The 13,971-nt window shown below is 38.8% G+C and overlaps 1 protein-coding gene across 3 annotated transcripts in view; it reads left to right on the top strand.

Moving 5' to 3' along the window:
• robo1 (roundabout, axon guidance receptor, homolog 1 (Drosophila)) overlaps positions 1 to 13,971 on the top strand; it is a 300,678-nt gene that overhangs the window by 94,888 nt on the left and 191,819 nt on the right. For all 3 annotated transcript variants that reach the window (XM_055045468.1, XM_055045470.1, XM_055045467.1), the window contains one exon: positions 4,404 to 4,493. In XM_055045468.1, coding sequence (XP_054901443.1) covers positions 4,404 to 4,493 — 90 coding nt within the window. The remainder of the gene's footprint in view (positions 1 to 4,403; positions 4,494 to 13,971) is intronic.

Raw genomic sequence — 13,971 nt, 5'->3', positions numbered from 1 at the left:
TTTGTTTATTTAGATGTGTAGCACATCTCCATCTATATTCTCTGCCTCACGTTTTTCTGACAATCATGTGATTCACTGTATGTAATTTGTAAGATGTATTTTATTACATTTATATACTTTTATATCTGTAACTTCATTCTTTTTTTATTCTTTTTTTGTTTTGTTCTCAGCCACAAATACTTATGACAATGAAGTAAATAGAAATGACGCTACACAGCACCGAATGGAATAGAGAAGTTAAAGTTTAGGAAAAACGTAGAAGTAAACGATGTCATCTCATTGTTTTTACTAGTATTGTGCAAAATGTTTCTTCAAGAAGCAGATAAAATTAAATGTATCCTAACACAAACAGCAGTTAGGAGCGATTTGCACTTATTTTTTCACTTGAGTTGCTGTTATTCTCTCTGAAGCCATAAAAACAAAACATTTTTAAATCATCCTTTCAATTATCCCAGAACTTAAGGCCCTAACCTGACGAGGCACTGCTCTAAACTGTGAGAATTACTGTGCAATGTTTTTCCGTTGCTGTGTGGATGTTAATAGAATGTTTAAATATTTATGACTTAAATTTATGTTTGTCAAGTACACTCCATCCTCACTGACGCAGCAGTGACTGTGTGTGTAAATTAAGATCTAAATATCACGCATGAATTCTGTCTGTTATCACTAAAGATGTTAGGTTGGATTTATTTTAGAGGTTACAGACACAACCAAGTTTTTAAGCTTCGTCTTTGTGCCACTTCACGTACTAAGTGCTTATTAGGTGTGTTAGTACTATTCGGAGGACTGAATAAAACCCCATTAGTCATGCAAGGAAAAAAAAAAAAAACGTAATCAAAATGTAAATGAATGCAATGGAGTTATGAAAACACATGAAGCTGACCCTCCAATCCATGTTCCATTTTTGTCTTTCCCACACAATGCTAAAGTGTTAAGCATTCAATTCTCTTTGCGAGTTTATGTGTAGAGGTGAAAATAGTAAATGAAAGATCTAAAATTGTTTGATCTGAGTAAGCAGGCCTGCTTCTTGTTTTCCTCTTGACGGCAGATTGTGAAACTGGTGTTAAATGAGCACATTTTCCAGGAAATCGATTCTCTCTGGATCTCTGGAAATGCTCAAGGTCTCTCGCCTCCTGATCAGAGTGTGTGAAAGGACGCTTGTCCTGCAGCAAATAATCGGATGGATTTGTTAACAGGCTCTGGTGTCTGTATCCCCAATGTCACCATTTCAGACTCATCCATCTTCTTTATGTGCCGCCTGGGTTACCATGATGTTGCCTTTAACAAGAATACAGCGAAACAACCAAACCTCGTCGTATTCTCCTTTCGTATCCTAAACATTAATTACAACATAATCAATAATTGTTTTGTTTTTGTTTGTATTATCTTACCAGATTCAACCGGATAATTGCTTGCTCGGTTTAGACAGTCTCAGTTTCTCCAAAAAGCCACTTTCAACCTGATCTAAGTGCTGTACACTCTAAAAACAGAGAGCACTGTGAATTTTCCTGTGACAAAAGAAAGACTCATGATTGGTAGGGTGAGGCGGGTGAGGGGTCCGACACTCTCTCATGTCTGAGGGGAGCGTCTGGGGAGCAGGAGGACAAAGAATGGGGCCGGGCCTGCTATTGTATCTCCTATATAAGTAGTCGGTTATTTGCACATGTGTCACACTAATTAACCAGCAGAGGACCCTGATGTTGGGTGAGTTCTTGAGGCTGGAGAGGAAATATTGAGGTAACACTGTGGTCCTTGGTTGTCCTGATGCCCCCAGGGCAGCTGGGGACGCCACCTGTTAATGAACTCTGAAGTGGTCTCTAATTGGCCCGCTGACTGTAGACCACCCAGGGAAATCAGAGTTCACATGAAGACAGCTGATGAGGCTGCTGTGCAAATAGTATACATTCCTTATGAAAAAAATATAAAAAATTATCTTGATAAAGTGTTTAATAAATCACAAAGTACAAGGAAAATTTGAGGAAATGTTGGAAAATGTCATAATTTTTCTCAAATACATACAATTTCTAACTGGGTAATGACCAGACACTTGTTCTATACTTCACTTCGGCTGTAGACAAACGATAACTTGCTGGAGGAGTGTTGAAGTTTGACATTTTACCTGATTGCTAACATTAACATTAGAATGTATGTAAGCTATTAATGTTGAATCAATATTTGGAAACATTGCCAACACGGACTGAATGGCTGAGTTCCCTTTCTACAGCAGCAGTAGTAGTATTCATAAATGCTTCTTTTGTCTGTTGATTGCCCTGGGATTTCTCCCATTGAGACGGAGAAAGGTAGAAATCCCAGACCAAACTCTGAACGGAGATGAGAATCCAGTGGAATTGCATTGAATGCATGAATTGCATGGGAAGGTAATGAACAGGCGAAACATTTGTTTAGACAATTTGATAAAAATAAGAAATGAGAAAAATCAAATAGAAATGATGCTGAAAGCAACTAACCAAAAAGCAAATCAAACTTTTCCTTTTATTGCTACATATTGTTGAATATTATTTTACCAAATATGTTGTCTGTTTTTGTCCCAACAAACTACAAACACTAAAACCACAGACAAACGGTTCTGTTGAGCGATTGGTGTCAGAAGGTGAATCTCTTTGTTGATGTGCATGTCTGTATTAAAGATCTCAAGCATGCTACCATCTCATGTGTGAACCATCACATTGTTCATGTGTCATACTCATTAAAGGAATAGTTCACAAATCTTAGGAGGTTGTGACTAAAGCTGGCCATATTTAACCTGCTGTAGATAAAGTAACTTTTTCAGTCCCTTCATTTGGTATAAATTCAGATTAGCTTGTTGCTGAAGCTAAACCTCGCTGCCAGTCGGAGTCGTGCCGACACCAAAGCAAACCATCTTAAAATGAATCCAATCTTATCACTGTTGATTATTATTATTAGCCTGAAGCGCTGTAACATTTTCAGCTTCAAGTTGTTTTAGCAGTTAGTCTTTAGCAGGACCGACTAGGCCTCTGCTTTTTTTTTTGTACAAATCTGTCCAATTCAAACATATTACCAAAGGTAATGTACTATTGTTCGCTGCTCATAACCTTCTCAGGAAAGATTCTGAGCTATTCCTGCATGCATATCTGTGTGATTTTCAGTCTTTGGTCTCCTGCAGTGATGCCAGACAGATACTGCTCTGTGGGTAAACAGATTATATGAGTGGAGCTGGATAATAAGTTTTGCTCAACATGCAGCCGTTTTAATGTCAGTTTAATTGCAGCACTACAGGCACACAGACGGCATAATCACAGCATGGGAGATTTTCTTTTTTTGGGGGGAAGCTTTTTACTATTATTACTGTTTTTATATTGTCTTTGTGCTGAAGAGAACCTGCTCCACTCTTGCTGTCAATTTTCTAATGTTGCCAGGAGCCAGTAAAATGACAGGTCACCTTCCTCTTCACACTTTAGCGATCTGAAGTACTCTCCATTGAACAATTCTGTCTGGCCGTCTGCTGCTTGTCCACAGCAAAGCCAGATCTCATTTAGGAAATAGATACTTCCGACAGACTGCCAGTCACTCAGCCGAAGGGCCTAGCTGATTAAGATTCCTCTTATCTCCCCGCCCTAACCGCCCAGCCCCATATTAACCCGCTGTCAGTGGTACACAATGAGAACGGGCACGGCTCAGTCTGATTTATTTCACGCGGAGCCATCAGAAGGGCACAGTTGGCCTCCTGTGTCCTCGATGAGTAGCACACGCCCAGACCCTCGTGGCCTTTTCTTTATCGCCCCAAGGCCCCTCCTCACCGTCCCGCCCTCACACCGCCTGTCTGACACACTCAACCTGTCAATCTGAAGGCAGCACATGCACAGAAATAAAGGTGGAATCAAAAGGAGCTGATTAGCAATTAACGGCAGATCGGTGTATTTGCATTGTGGATGCATACACAGTGCGTGTGCGTGCGTAAAGATTGGCACTGTCAATCACGTAGAGTGTGTTCTGACTCCCACTCCCCCCTCGTCTCGTCCTGTCTGCGTGCTCCTTTGGGGTACAGCCACTTCTGGCTACTGATATGGTTGAGATGACTCTGTTTAACACTCAGAGTCCCACACAAGATCAACTCAGGACAAGCTCATGCTGAGCACAGAGAAAGGACCACATACACACTTCAGTCTGAAGGATTCGTATGTGTAAACTGATTGAAAAGTTGAAGGATTGCAGACGTGGGGTTTTTGTTGTTGTTTTTTTTTTCCTGGAGATGTGTATGTTTGGATACCAGAAACTGGCTTTACTAAAACGGAGCCTGGTACTTCTGAGCATGTTTGCCGTCTGCCTCCATGGAAACGTGGGACTGGAGGTTTTGGCCGCGGGTGTGGAGAGTGGGCAGAATGCATCCAGTTTTTCAGTCCCTGTGGTGTTATTGTTGACAGAGACTGGAGTCGCTCAGGACGGTGCCGGCGAAGGGGCAACAGCGGCTCCTGCCTCCGAAACTGAAGACGACAACTCTTTGGGCTACACAGGTACTGCTGCTGCTTTGCTTGATGTTCAAAGAAAACAGGAACCCCTGAAATGTGTTTCAGTTTGTTGCTAAATCACAGCAATGTTTGAGCTTAGATAATATAAACTAAAGGTGTGTCACGTTTTGCTGCACAGGGTTAGGGTTAGATTTCTTTAGCCAGAAGAAAACCTAAACTTGGTTAAAGATTTTCTGTTCAACTCCTATTAAAACTTTTATTTAATTTGATACAACTGAAATTGTTAAATGGAGTTGCTGTAATGAATTAAACATTCTGCATTTATTACGATATTGTATGCATTCCAAATGCATACAATATCAAAGTTAGCTAAAACAAAATAATTTTTTTATGTTATGCTATGTGTTGCCGTGAAGATATTGAAGCTTTAAAAGGCAAGTATTTCTTATATTATGTTCAAATAAATGGTAAATTGGAACCACACATTGTGTGATAAGTTCATTTCAGTCTGTTGCTGCTTCTTACACGTCTTTGTTCTTGTAAATACATTTTGGGAAAAGTTTAGTGGTTCAGTGAATGTTTTTATGTAACACACCAAAGCTCTGTTGTGAGCAGTTTAGCTGAAAACATTTTTACCCAAATGAATCACTGGCACACATTGTGAACAAATCCTGATGCTTTGAACTTTTACACATTTGATCATATTACGACCACATCAATTTTATCTGGCAAACACAAAATAATTAAAAACGAAAGGAAAACGATATACGTCACTTAGTGTGGCATTTATCATCTTCAGTTCCTCATTTCCCCTTGATTGTACCCATATAAAACAACCACGTTCACAAGCTAACAAACAGTGAATAAAGTCCAGCTGTTGCGTGAAGGCCTGAAGTGTTTGATACAGAAAACAAAGACCAAGGAACACAACACACAGGTCAAAGCTTTGGAGACATTTGAAGCTCTGTTAGATTTAAAATACCAGCTCAAGCTTTGACCACAGTAGCTAATGTTTAATCTAGAATCTCATGATGGAAATTGAATGCATGAACTGAAATCCACCCAGACAAGCCAGGTTAGGAGAGCATTGATCAGAAATAAGCCCTTGGGAACTCTGGAGGAGCTGCAGCTCAAATCAAAGAAGCTGTCACATGGACAGTTAGAAGTGCCTCACCGCACAAATCTGTGTCACTTATATGAAAGTGTTAGTTGAAAGGAAGTGCTAAGACATGCTGTTTGCATTTTGCCACAACTCCCCATAGCAGACACGGCCAACACGCTGAAGTAGATGTCCTACTTAAATGAAACAATCTTGAGAAAAAACTTGTTAGAGGCTTTAGAAGACTTGAGACGGCAAGAGAGAAAGAGAGACTTCAAAAGACTTTCAGCTGTAATTGCAATGGAAAGTAATAGAACAAAGTCTTGTTCCAGGCTTTTGAATACAAAAGCTTGCAACAGTTTTCAGACTTTCATTCATAAAACATTCCAACTCCTTCCTCTGTATAATTCTGTATTACTTTGTGTTGGTCTATTGTATGAAGTTATTCGAAATACATTGAAGTTTGTGCTTGTAATGTGACAAAAACTATGATTGATATGTCACAAATATGTAAAATTCACACAAAATCAACATCTTCACACATTTTTAAAGTGCTTTATGAATAAAATTGACATTGATATTTGTTTTTCTAATTTTTACTGGAAATGTTTCTCAAAATTGTCCAAAAACAGTTTTGCCTCAGCCTTACTTGATATGATGTTACAATCAGTGTCCAATACGACGATTAATAAAATCTCACGTTTGACATCATACAGTAGCACAAACATCATAAAAATTCCTTAAAAATATTTCTAAATTAGCACCATGAAATCTGGTGTTTGGATTATAAAACCCACACAAACAATCACAAAATCCTGGATGGACTGACCATTGTGAAAAGATGTTCAATATTTCATTTGAAGACACACTTACTCAATGCTGAAACAAACCGAAATGTATTGATATGTTTTTTGGGTTTTATCAATACATTCTGGCAGAACCGCCCCTTTAAGAACATTCAGACTTTTGATACGGCCCAAAATGAAAATGGGTTTCACACCCCTCAGACATCTCCCAATTCTTTTGCATTAGTAACAGCAGTGACTGTGAAATGTGTAAAAAATTCTGCGTCTGGCTTAGGTCTGTGAAGTTCTCACTTTTGGAAAGAGCTAATTTCTAGAAAAGCTTAGCACTTCTGCAGATGTGTCTCTGAAAACAACGATGGCGAGTCGGGATGTTGGAAACAGGTTCTCACCCTGAAGAATCACTGGCATTCATTAACGTGAGCACAAAGGACCTGAGTCTGCAGAAGGCTGTGGATGACATGTGTTTTCATTGAGAGCTTCTGGCCTCTTTCCATCACAATGAAAGGGGAAGGTGTTTCACCACAATGAGGAAGCCCACACCCCAAGGTGATTTACGGGACTTCACACTGCCTCCAACAGAAAGAGGCAATCTAAATTGCCTCTCAGAGAACATACAAGGGCCAGTTTTTTTCTGTAATTGTTTGACAGCATCAAAAGTAAAAAAATAAAATAAAACATCTCCTGTTACTGTAATTTCACAACATCCAGCAATTTGAGCTGCCAATAGAAAGCCTAATTTAATGTTAACCCTTAAAAGTAAAAAATACAGATGAATTCAAATATGACTGAACAAAACCTGCCGTGTTTTTTTTTTATTGCATGAAACATATATATTCTTTATTTTCTGCAACTATAGAAATATGTGGTAGCCTAATTCCTCATATCTCTATTAGATCCAGCTCTCTAAGTCATGTGACACATTTTTTTAATGTCACTCAAATTTAATTTCTGGCTTTTAAAGTGTTCCTGTTTTTCCACTCACAGCTTCAGTCCTTTTATTTAACAAAAAAAAAAAAAAAAAAAAAAAAAAAAAAACCTTGAATGAGGTTTTTAGGATCAAAACATCATTTCTGACTTAATGGCCTCGTGTTCATTTTAAGAACCATAAATTTGTCCACTGCACGGTGCCAAGAGTTCACCTCTAATCTGGCCATTTAATCCCATCTGTGCAAGAAAATGAAGGCAATCGACCCGGCCCAGTCAGTGAATTGGAAATGAGACTAATGCGCCCTAATACATTTGGCCTGCGTCTGATAGGCCGATGTGCTCTGCTGCCAGAGGCTCCATTTGTAGGAAGACGATTCGCTTGTTGGAATGCGCTGGTAATCCTGACAGCTGACAGTTAAATCGTTCAGGTCTCCTCAATTTTATTCGGTTTGTGTCCTTCATGGTTAAAGGTTTTACATCTATAAAACGATTCTCCTCTCCTGCACGACTTCTTGTTGAGTTCTTGCTAATCTGGCATTATTTTTATCAGACATCCACTGATCTAATGTTAAGATCTATTATTATATTTATTCGACATTATATTTGGAGTTCATAATTGCAGTTTCTGAATCATTTGAAAGAAGAGACGTTGCAGTTTCTTTATGTTCAGCCTGTTGTTTTGGTCAGCTTCAGTTTCTTTATGTATTTTACTTTGGCTATTCTTCTCCTTTTTGAACTCACTGCACTAAAGTTGTTTTTACATATTTGACCATACTTGTGAAGATGTTGGAGTATTTAAATGTGCTGCTCTGGTGTGCAATTCAGCATATTTAGGTATGCGTTTAAAATATATATATTTTTTTATCTAAATGTTTTAAGTCAATTTAGTTCTTCTTCTTGGGGTCAGTAAATACTAAACGTCTTGCGTCTGTATCAGAAGTTTCATTCTAAAACTAAAAACATCCGGCAAAGTTTTGTGGGGAAAAATCTTGTAATTGTTTTATACCACTCATTTGGGACTAATACAGCCCACAGCAGATGTTATCACGCTGACCTAAAGTTTGCACTACATTAAAAGGGTTTTTATTGGTCCACCTTCACACCGACTCCGAGCCAGCTCATAATTGTTTCCCAGTATCAAAGCGCTCTGCGCAGAACTTCCCATTCATAATAAATGAGAGTGACCCATGTGAAGCGCGGTGGATTAGCGAGGCCTGCTCACATTTTTAAACTTTGCTAGCTGTCTCTTGGCAGGCAGGCGGGGAGGCAGGCGGGGGGAGACGGCTCTTTGGTTCTTCTGCCTCGACATGAAAGGCCGAGTATTACTTCAGAGAGCACATCAGCGCCCGTATCCTCCCTCTCCTCTGACAGCTACCATCGCGCATGTGACACATCACAAAGGCACGGCAACTTCAGAGAAGCGGCTCTATTTGTCAGGCTACGGAGATAAGGATATAGGGAGGAAGAGAGGGAAGTAAAGGTTGGCGCACTGTCATCTGGGATTGGCTCCAGAATAGACGGGGTCCAGACTGCTGCAAGCTGGATCAGAAGGAGGGATGTGCAAAGAAGGAGTGGAAGAAAATCAAGATTTATTGTAAGAGACCAGGAAGTGTCAAAGACATCGCTCAGTGTCGGGTCGTGTAGTTTTCTTTGGGGGTTTTTTTGGGTAAGAATAAAAGAGAGAACGTTGGTAATACCACTTCTGAATTGAAGTACATAGACCCTTTATATCACTTTTTCACATTTTGTCTGGCCACATTTTGCCGTATCTATAGGTGAGAGTGTTTAATGATATGCCCGAGTGAAGTTGGCCCTCCCACCTTCTTCAAATTTAATGAAATTGGAGCTAAACATTTGTGTTGGTTTGGACAGCAAAAATTTCCGTTTGTCCGGCTGTCATTTTCAAGCTAAAAACAAAATTCCAGAGGACACCAGAGAACAACCTGCTGCCACCTCAGATTAACAAAATCCAACTAAATTGATATAAATTAATTTGATGTGCCGCTGTCATTTTAAACATAATGTTTCCAGAGGTCATCAAAGGTCAATCAGCCATTGCACAATTACAAAATCAAACGGGTCATGGAGTCAATCAACTGTGCAATAGTTGTGCTGGTTTGTGTTGCTATCATTTGAAAGATAAGAAATGTTTCCAGAGGTCATCAAAGGTCAACAAGTTTATAAAATTTACTAAATCCCTCCTCCTCCAATATTAACAAAGCCAAATAAAATGTATATAAATTAACTGTCATAGGTTTACAATGGTTTGTGCAGCTAAACTATTTCTGGTACAGCTGATTGACACCAAAATTGTTTATTTTTGTAAATGTGTAGGGGGGCTGGTTGACCTTTGATGACCTCTGTAAACGTTTAAAACTATAGCGATAAGTACTACATTTTTGAAGGTGAGGGGCTAACTTCACTTCACTCAGCTCTTTAACTTGAAAGTTTTACCAGTTCATCTGCGAAACGGCTCCAACGACCTCTGACTGAAAAGAAAGTGTGTGTGTGGAAGTTTGTGTTCGGGGGCGTTGTCCTCCCGAGAAGGCAAATCTCCGCCCAGGTTTCTTCTAGTTTTGCGCGTTTTCAGTTTAATCCTGACACCTGTGAACAAACCTCTTCTGTTCACATCCTCGCCGGCATATTTCCCTGGCACATTTCCAGGGCTGACTTTGTTTGTATCCACTACAGATCTCTGACCTCATTCTACTTTGATTCCTGCAGGCGAAACAGCCTAATTCTCTCCTCTGTGGAATCCTGTGCAGTCATGTTGCCTCTGTGGCCTAAAAAGCAGCTCAGATTTTGTAGTCATTGTTCCAACTACAGCAACATTTAAAAAAAATTAATATGGGCCTCAACCACTAATATTTGGTTTGACTGCCTTAAACTTTGACTCCAGCACACATTTGATGTAGCATTGATTTGATCTTGTGACAGCAAATGTCACAAGATTTATTTCTTTCCAGTTTTGCATTCATTTCAAGGTCTGGTGTTGATGATGGGAGAGTCCCAAAGATTCTCATAGGCATTAAGGTCTGGACTCTGCAGTGGCTGATCCATGTGTGAAAATGACGTCTCACACTCTCTGAATCACTCCTTCACTATTTTCATCCTGGTGAAGGTTGACATTGTCATCTTGGAATATCCCCGTGTCCTCAAGGGAGAAACAATCCATTGATGGAATAACCTGGTCCTCAGGTACACAGCTGACCTCATAATGTTGCTGAACTTTGACCTTATCAACTTTGATATGGCAAACAATAGGTATCGTGTGTATATCACTTCATCTGCCTCTTTACCATCTTCCATTTGTCTGGAAGATTGTAAGTCTGGACCACATGACCTTCTTATGTCACGTTAGAGTCCAGTCTTTATGCTCCTTTTGAAAAGCGTGTCCCTTTTTCCGAGTTAGCCTCAATGATTAGTTTTCTTTTGGCGACCCAGCTGATTAGTCCCTTGAGTGTGGAAATGTTCTTACTTTGTCTATTAAATATAGCCATGAGTTCGTCTGTTGTTTTCTTCAATTTGATGTCACCATAAGTGGTCGCAGCTCATAATCATTCAGGTATGAACAGACTACAAATGCAGCACTGCTGTTACATATTTTGTAAAATATTGTCTTCGCATTATTGGGCTTTCCTGTTTTGAGGTCTGGCGATGAGGCAATTGTCTTTTTAGCGCTGACAGGTTTATTATGAACGAGATTGAGAGCTCCGTTCTCCCATTATCCGTTGCTATCATCGCTAGGCCCTTACGTGTGGCCTTGAGTCTCTCCCTGCTGAAAACCAATTTCCTTGACAGCGTCAGTCTTATTTATGTCACCCCAAAGACGGAACGCCAGCTCTGCGATACATCTTCATGTTACGCATTTCATCTGCTTGGTCTTTGGTTTGAGAAAGAAAAAAATAACAGTAATGATTGAGGAAGAAAAAAATAAGTCTGCACTTTTATCCGGATGCGGTCTTAAACATCATCTCCGTGTAGCTACAGGGTTCAAATCCCACAGCAACAATAGAGAACGAGCCCAAGATCTGCCCTGAGGAGAGATTCACTGGAGACACACTTAGATGTAACTATGGTCTAAATAATGCTTCCTTCCAGCTTTAGCTTCGCAGAGGTCAGTGGAGGATTCTTTTTCCACTTTCCAATTTCTTTTCATCTCCCTAATCTGCCCTGCTTTACTGTGGCCATACTCAAATGAGCGGCTCTGTTGGCCATTCTTGTCGGGTCGGCGATGGGAGCGATGTGGTGAAGAGCCGCTGGAGCAGAGGGTAAGACTTGAGACGCTTCAGATTACAACGACTGTGTGCCGAGAATTCAATTAGAATATTCAGACTCACATCTCCGGTGTCCTCATGGTAACAGGGAGGACTAGCGGGTACAGTTTGGCTAAGTGCTAATAATCAGCTGCCCTGTCAAACACACTCAGCTTCATAGTGAAAGCGCTTGTGGCTTTCTTTGTGAATGAGTTTCAAAATTTTCTGTTTAACATCAGAGGAATTATTTATTCAAATTAAGATTTATTCATATTTCCATTGGACTACCTATGATAAAGGATTTTATGTAGCCTCACTACACCAAATAATGAAATTATGCGGGGCTGTGTCTAAAGTTTTAGTTTTGCTGCATCTACTATTTTTTCTAAACAATCTACTATTCTTAACTGTTTTTCCCCTCATAATGCCATTTTGTATTAAAATTGTATTATATCTCAGAAGATATTGGTTAAGTCAGAGTGTAACGCTAAAGCAAAACTATCTTTCTGTTATATGGCTCGAATCATATTGCGATAATAAAAATGACCAGTATTTAGTAATTGCATTCGTTGCTTTGGGATTTCTTTGTTGTTAAAACCTGATTGAGACATTTACATTTTGAGCACCAATAAATGTGAGCTAATCTTTCAAATACGGGAAAAAACATTAAACTGTGCAAAGTCGATGATCTAATTTAGAGAACAGCTTTTGGTTGATTTTTTTTCTCCCCTACATAAATCTCTATTGTTCACCTACACTCTGCTGCTGCTGCTGTTGTTAAAAAAATGTCCAGACCAGAAATCTCCTCACCTTCCGTCTAACTTTAGGTTCCTCTGACCATGAAAAACCGGTTCAGACACTGCTTTCAAAGCATTTTGAAGGAGAATTGACATCAGTTTTGTTAGGAACAGACAGAAAGATATGATGATGGAATTAAACTAATTGTGTACATAGGGTCTCATTTAATAAAATCAAACCACTGTAAAAAAAATTAAAATTAATAAAAAATCATTACCACACCAAGAGCTGATTTTTCCTTATACCTGCAAAGTCTTCTTAACTCTACATATTTTCTCACTGGTGTTTCTTCTAACTGCTGATTTACATCCGCTCCCATGCACAGATGCCTTGGCCTTCAGATCGTTTAGTTATCTTTATGAGCAAACACATAAAAATCCCCTGTAAGCTCACTAACAAACCCTCCCTGTTCAAATGACTGTAATAACTGTCAGCCAAAACTGATGGCTCGATGATCTGTGAAACCATTGCTTGTTTTATTGCTGATAATATGATTCATGCACAGACATGTTTTATGTAAAGTTCTGCCTGAGCCAGGGTTAGGTCTGTTTGTCTAAGTTTCTGCGCTGAAAAGAGGGGAGTGGAGACTCCACTTTACTTTTCCTCTGCTCCGGATCCTCAAAGAGATTAGCCTCTAATGTTGGCTTTGAAGTGCCACTCCACTGCAGTTTTGATATTGTATTGCTTTATAGTTCACTGAAATGATCATAACAGGAATATTCAGTTAGTTTCCATAGTAACGGTAAGTGCCTTTGCCCATTAGCTAGTGGAATCCAACACAACAATTGCAAGACCCGACTCTGTTAACTGAGCCATGGTCCAAATGGAACTTTAGCTTATTATTTTGTTTGTATGAGGTACTAGTTCACATTTCATATGGATTTCTCATTCAATAAATGAAATATCTACAGTTACTAATAGAAAAAAATGGTTTAATCCTGCTGGATCTGTGGCACTAATAACGATTAGCGTTGTTCTGATGATATGCTGAATGAGCAGGAGCTTCTTAAAGAGACAGAAGTCCAATTTCAAGATGTCAAATTATCAAGTCAAATTTCTTTGAAGTTATTTTTGATATATACAGCATCTTTTTAACAGTTGAAGGTGTTATAAAATGGCTCTAAATGCCTTGAAAATGCATAAATACCGGCCCTTTAAGAGATACAAAAAATTGTGCAGGACAAACAAGACAAATCCTAGTTATTTTTGGCTTTCTCTAAATATTGTCAGACAATATGCAATGGCTTGTATGCTAGTTTTTGTATATCTTTAAAATGATCCTTTGAATACAGTGGAGACTAGAAATAATGGTTATTGTTCAAAAGTGTGAAAATCAAGTTTAATGGCAGATACACAAGAACTTCTCAAATAATAAAACTAATAATAATAATAATAATAATAATAATAATAATAATAATAATAATAATAATAATAATAATAATAATAATAATAATAATAGAAATTATTATCCTTGCTACCAATATTATTTCCAAATATATAACCAAGTTTTCTTTTGTTGGCTAAGTCACAAAAACTATGCAAATGGAATATCTATGTTGTTTAAAATATTCCTTACAGGTTATATTTCTTTCAGCAATAATAATTTGAAACAGCTATTTCCTAAAGGAGAATCACAG

The sequence above is a fragment of the Poeciliopsis prolifica genome, unplaced genomic scaffold (genome assembly GCF_027474105.1).
Source record: "Poeciliopsis prolifica strain line A6 unplaced genomic scaffold, Auburn_PproV2 SCAFFOLD022, whole genome shotgun sequence".
Taxonomy (NCBI): domain Eukaryota; kingdom Metazoa; phylum Chordata; class Actinopteri; order Cyprinodontiformes; family Poeciliidae; genus Poeciliopsis; species Poeciliopsis prolifica.
Note: the sequence above shows the minus strand (reverse complement) of the source record. Positions and strands in the feature narration are given on the sequence as shown.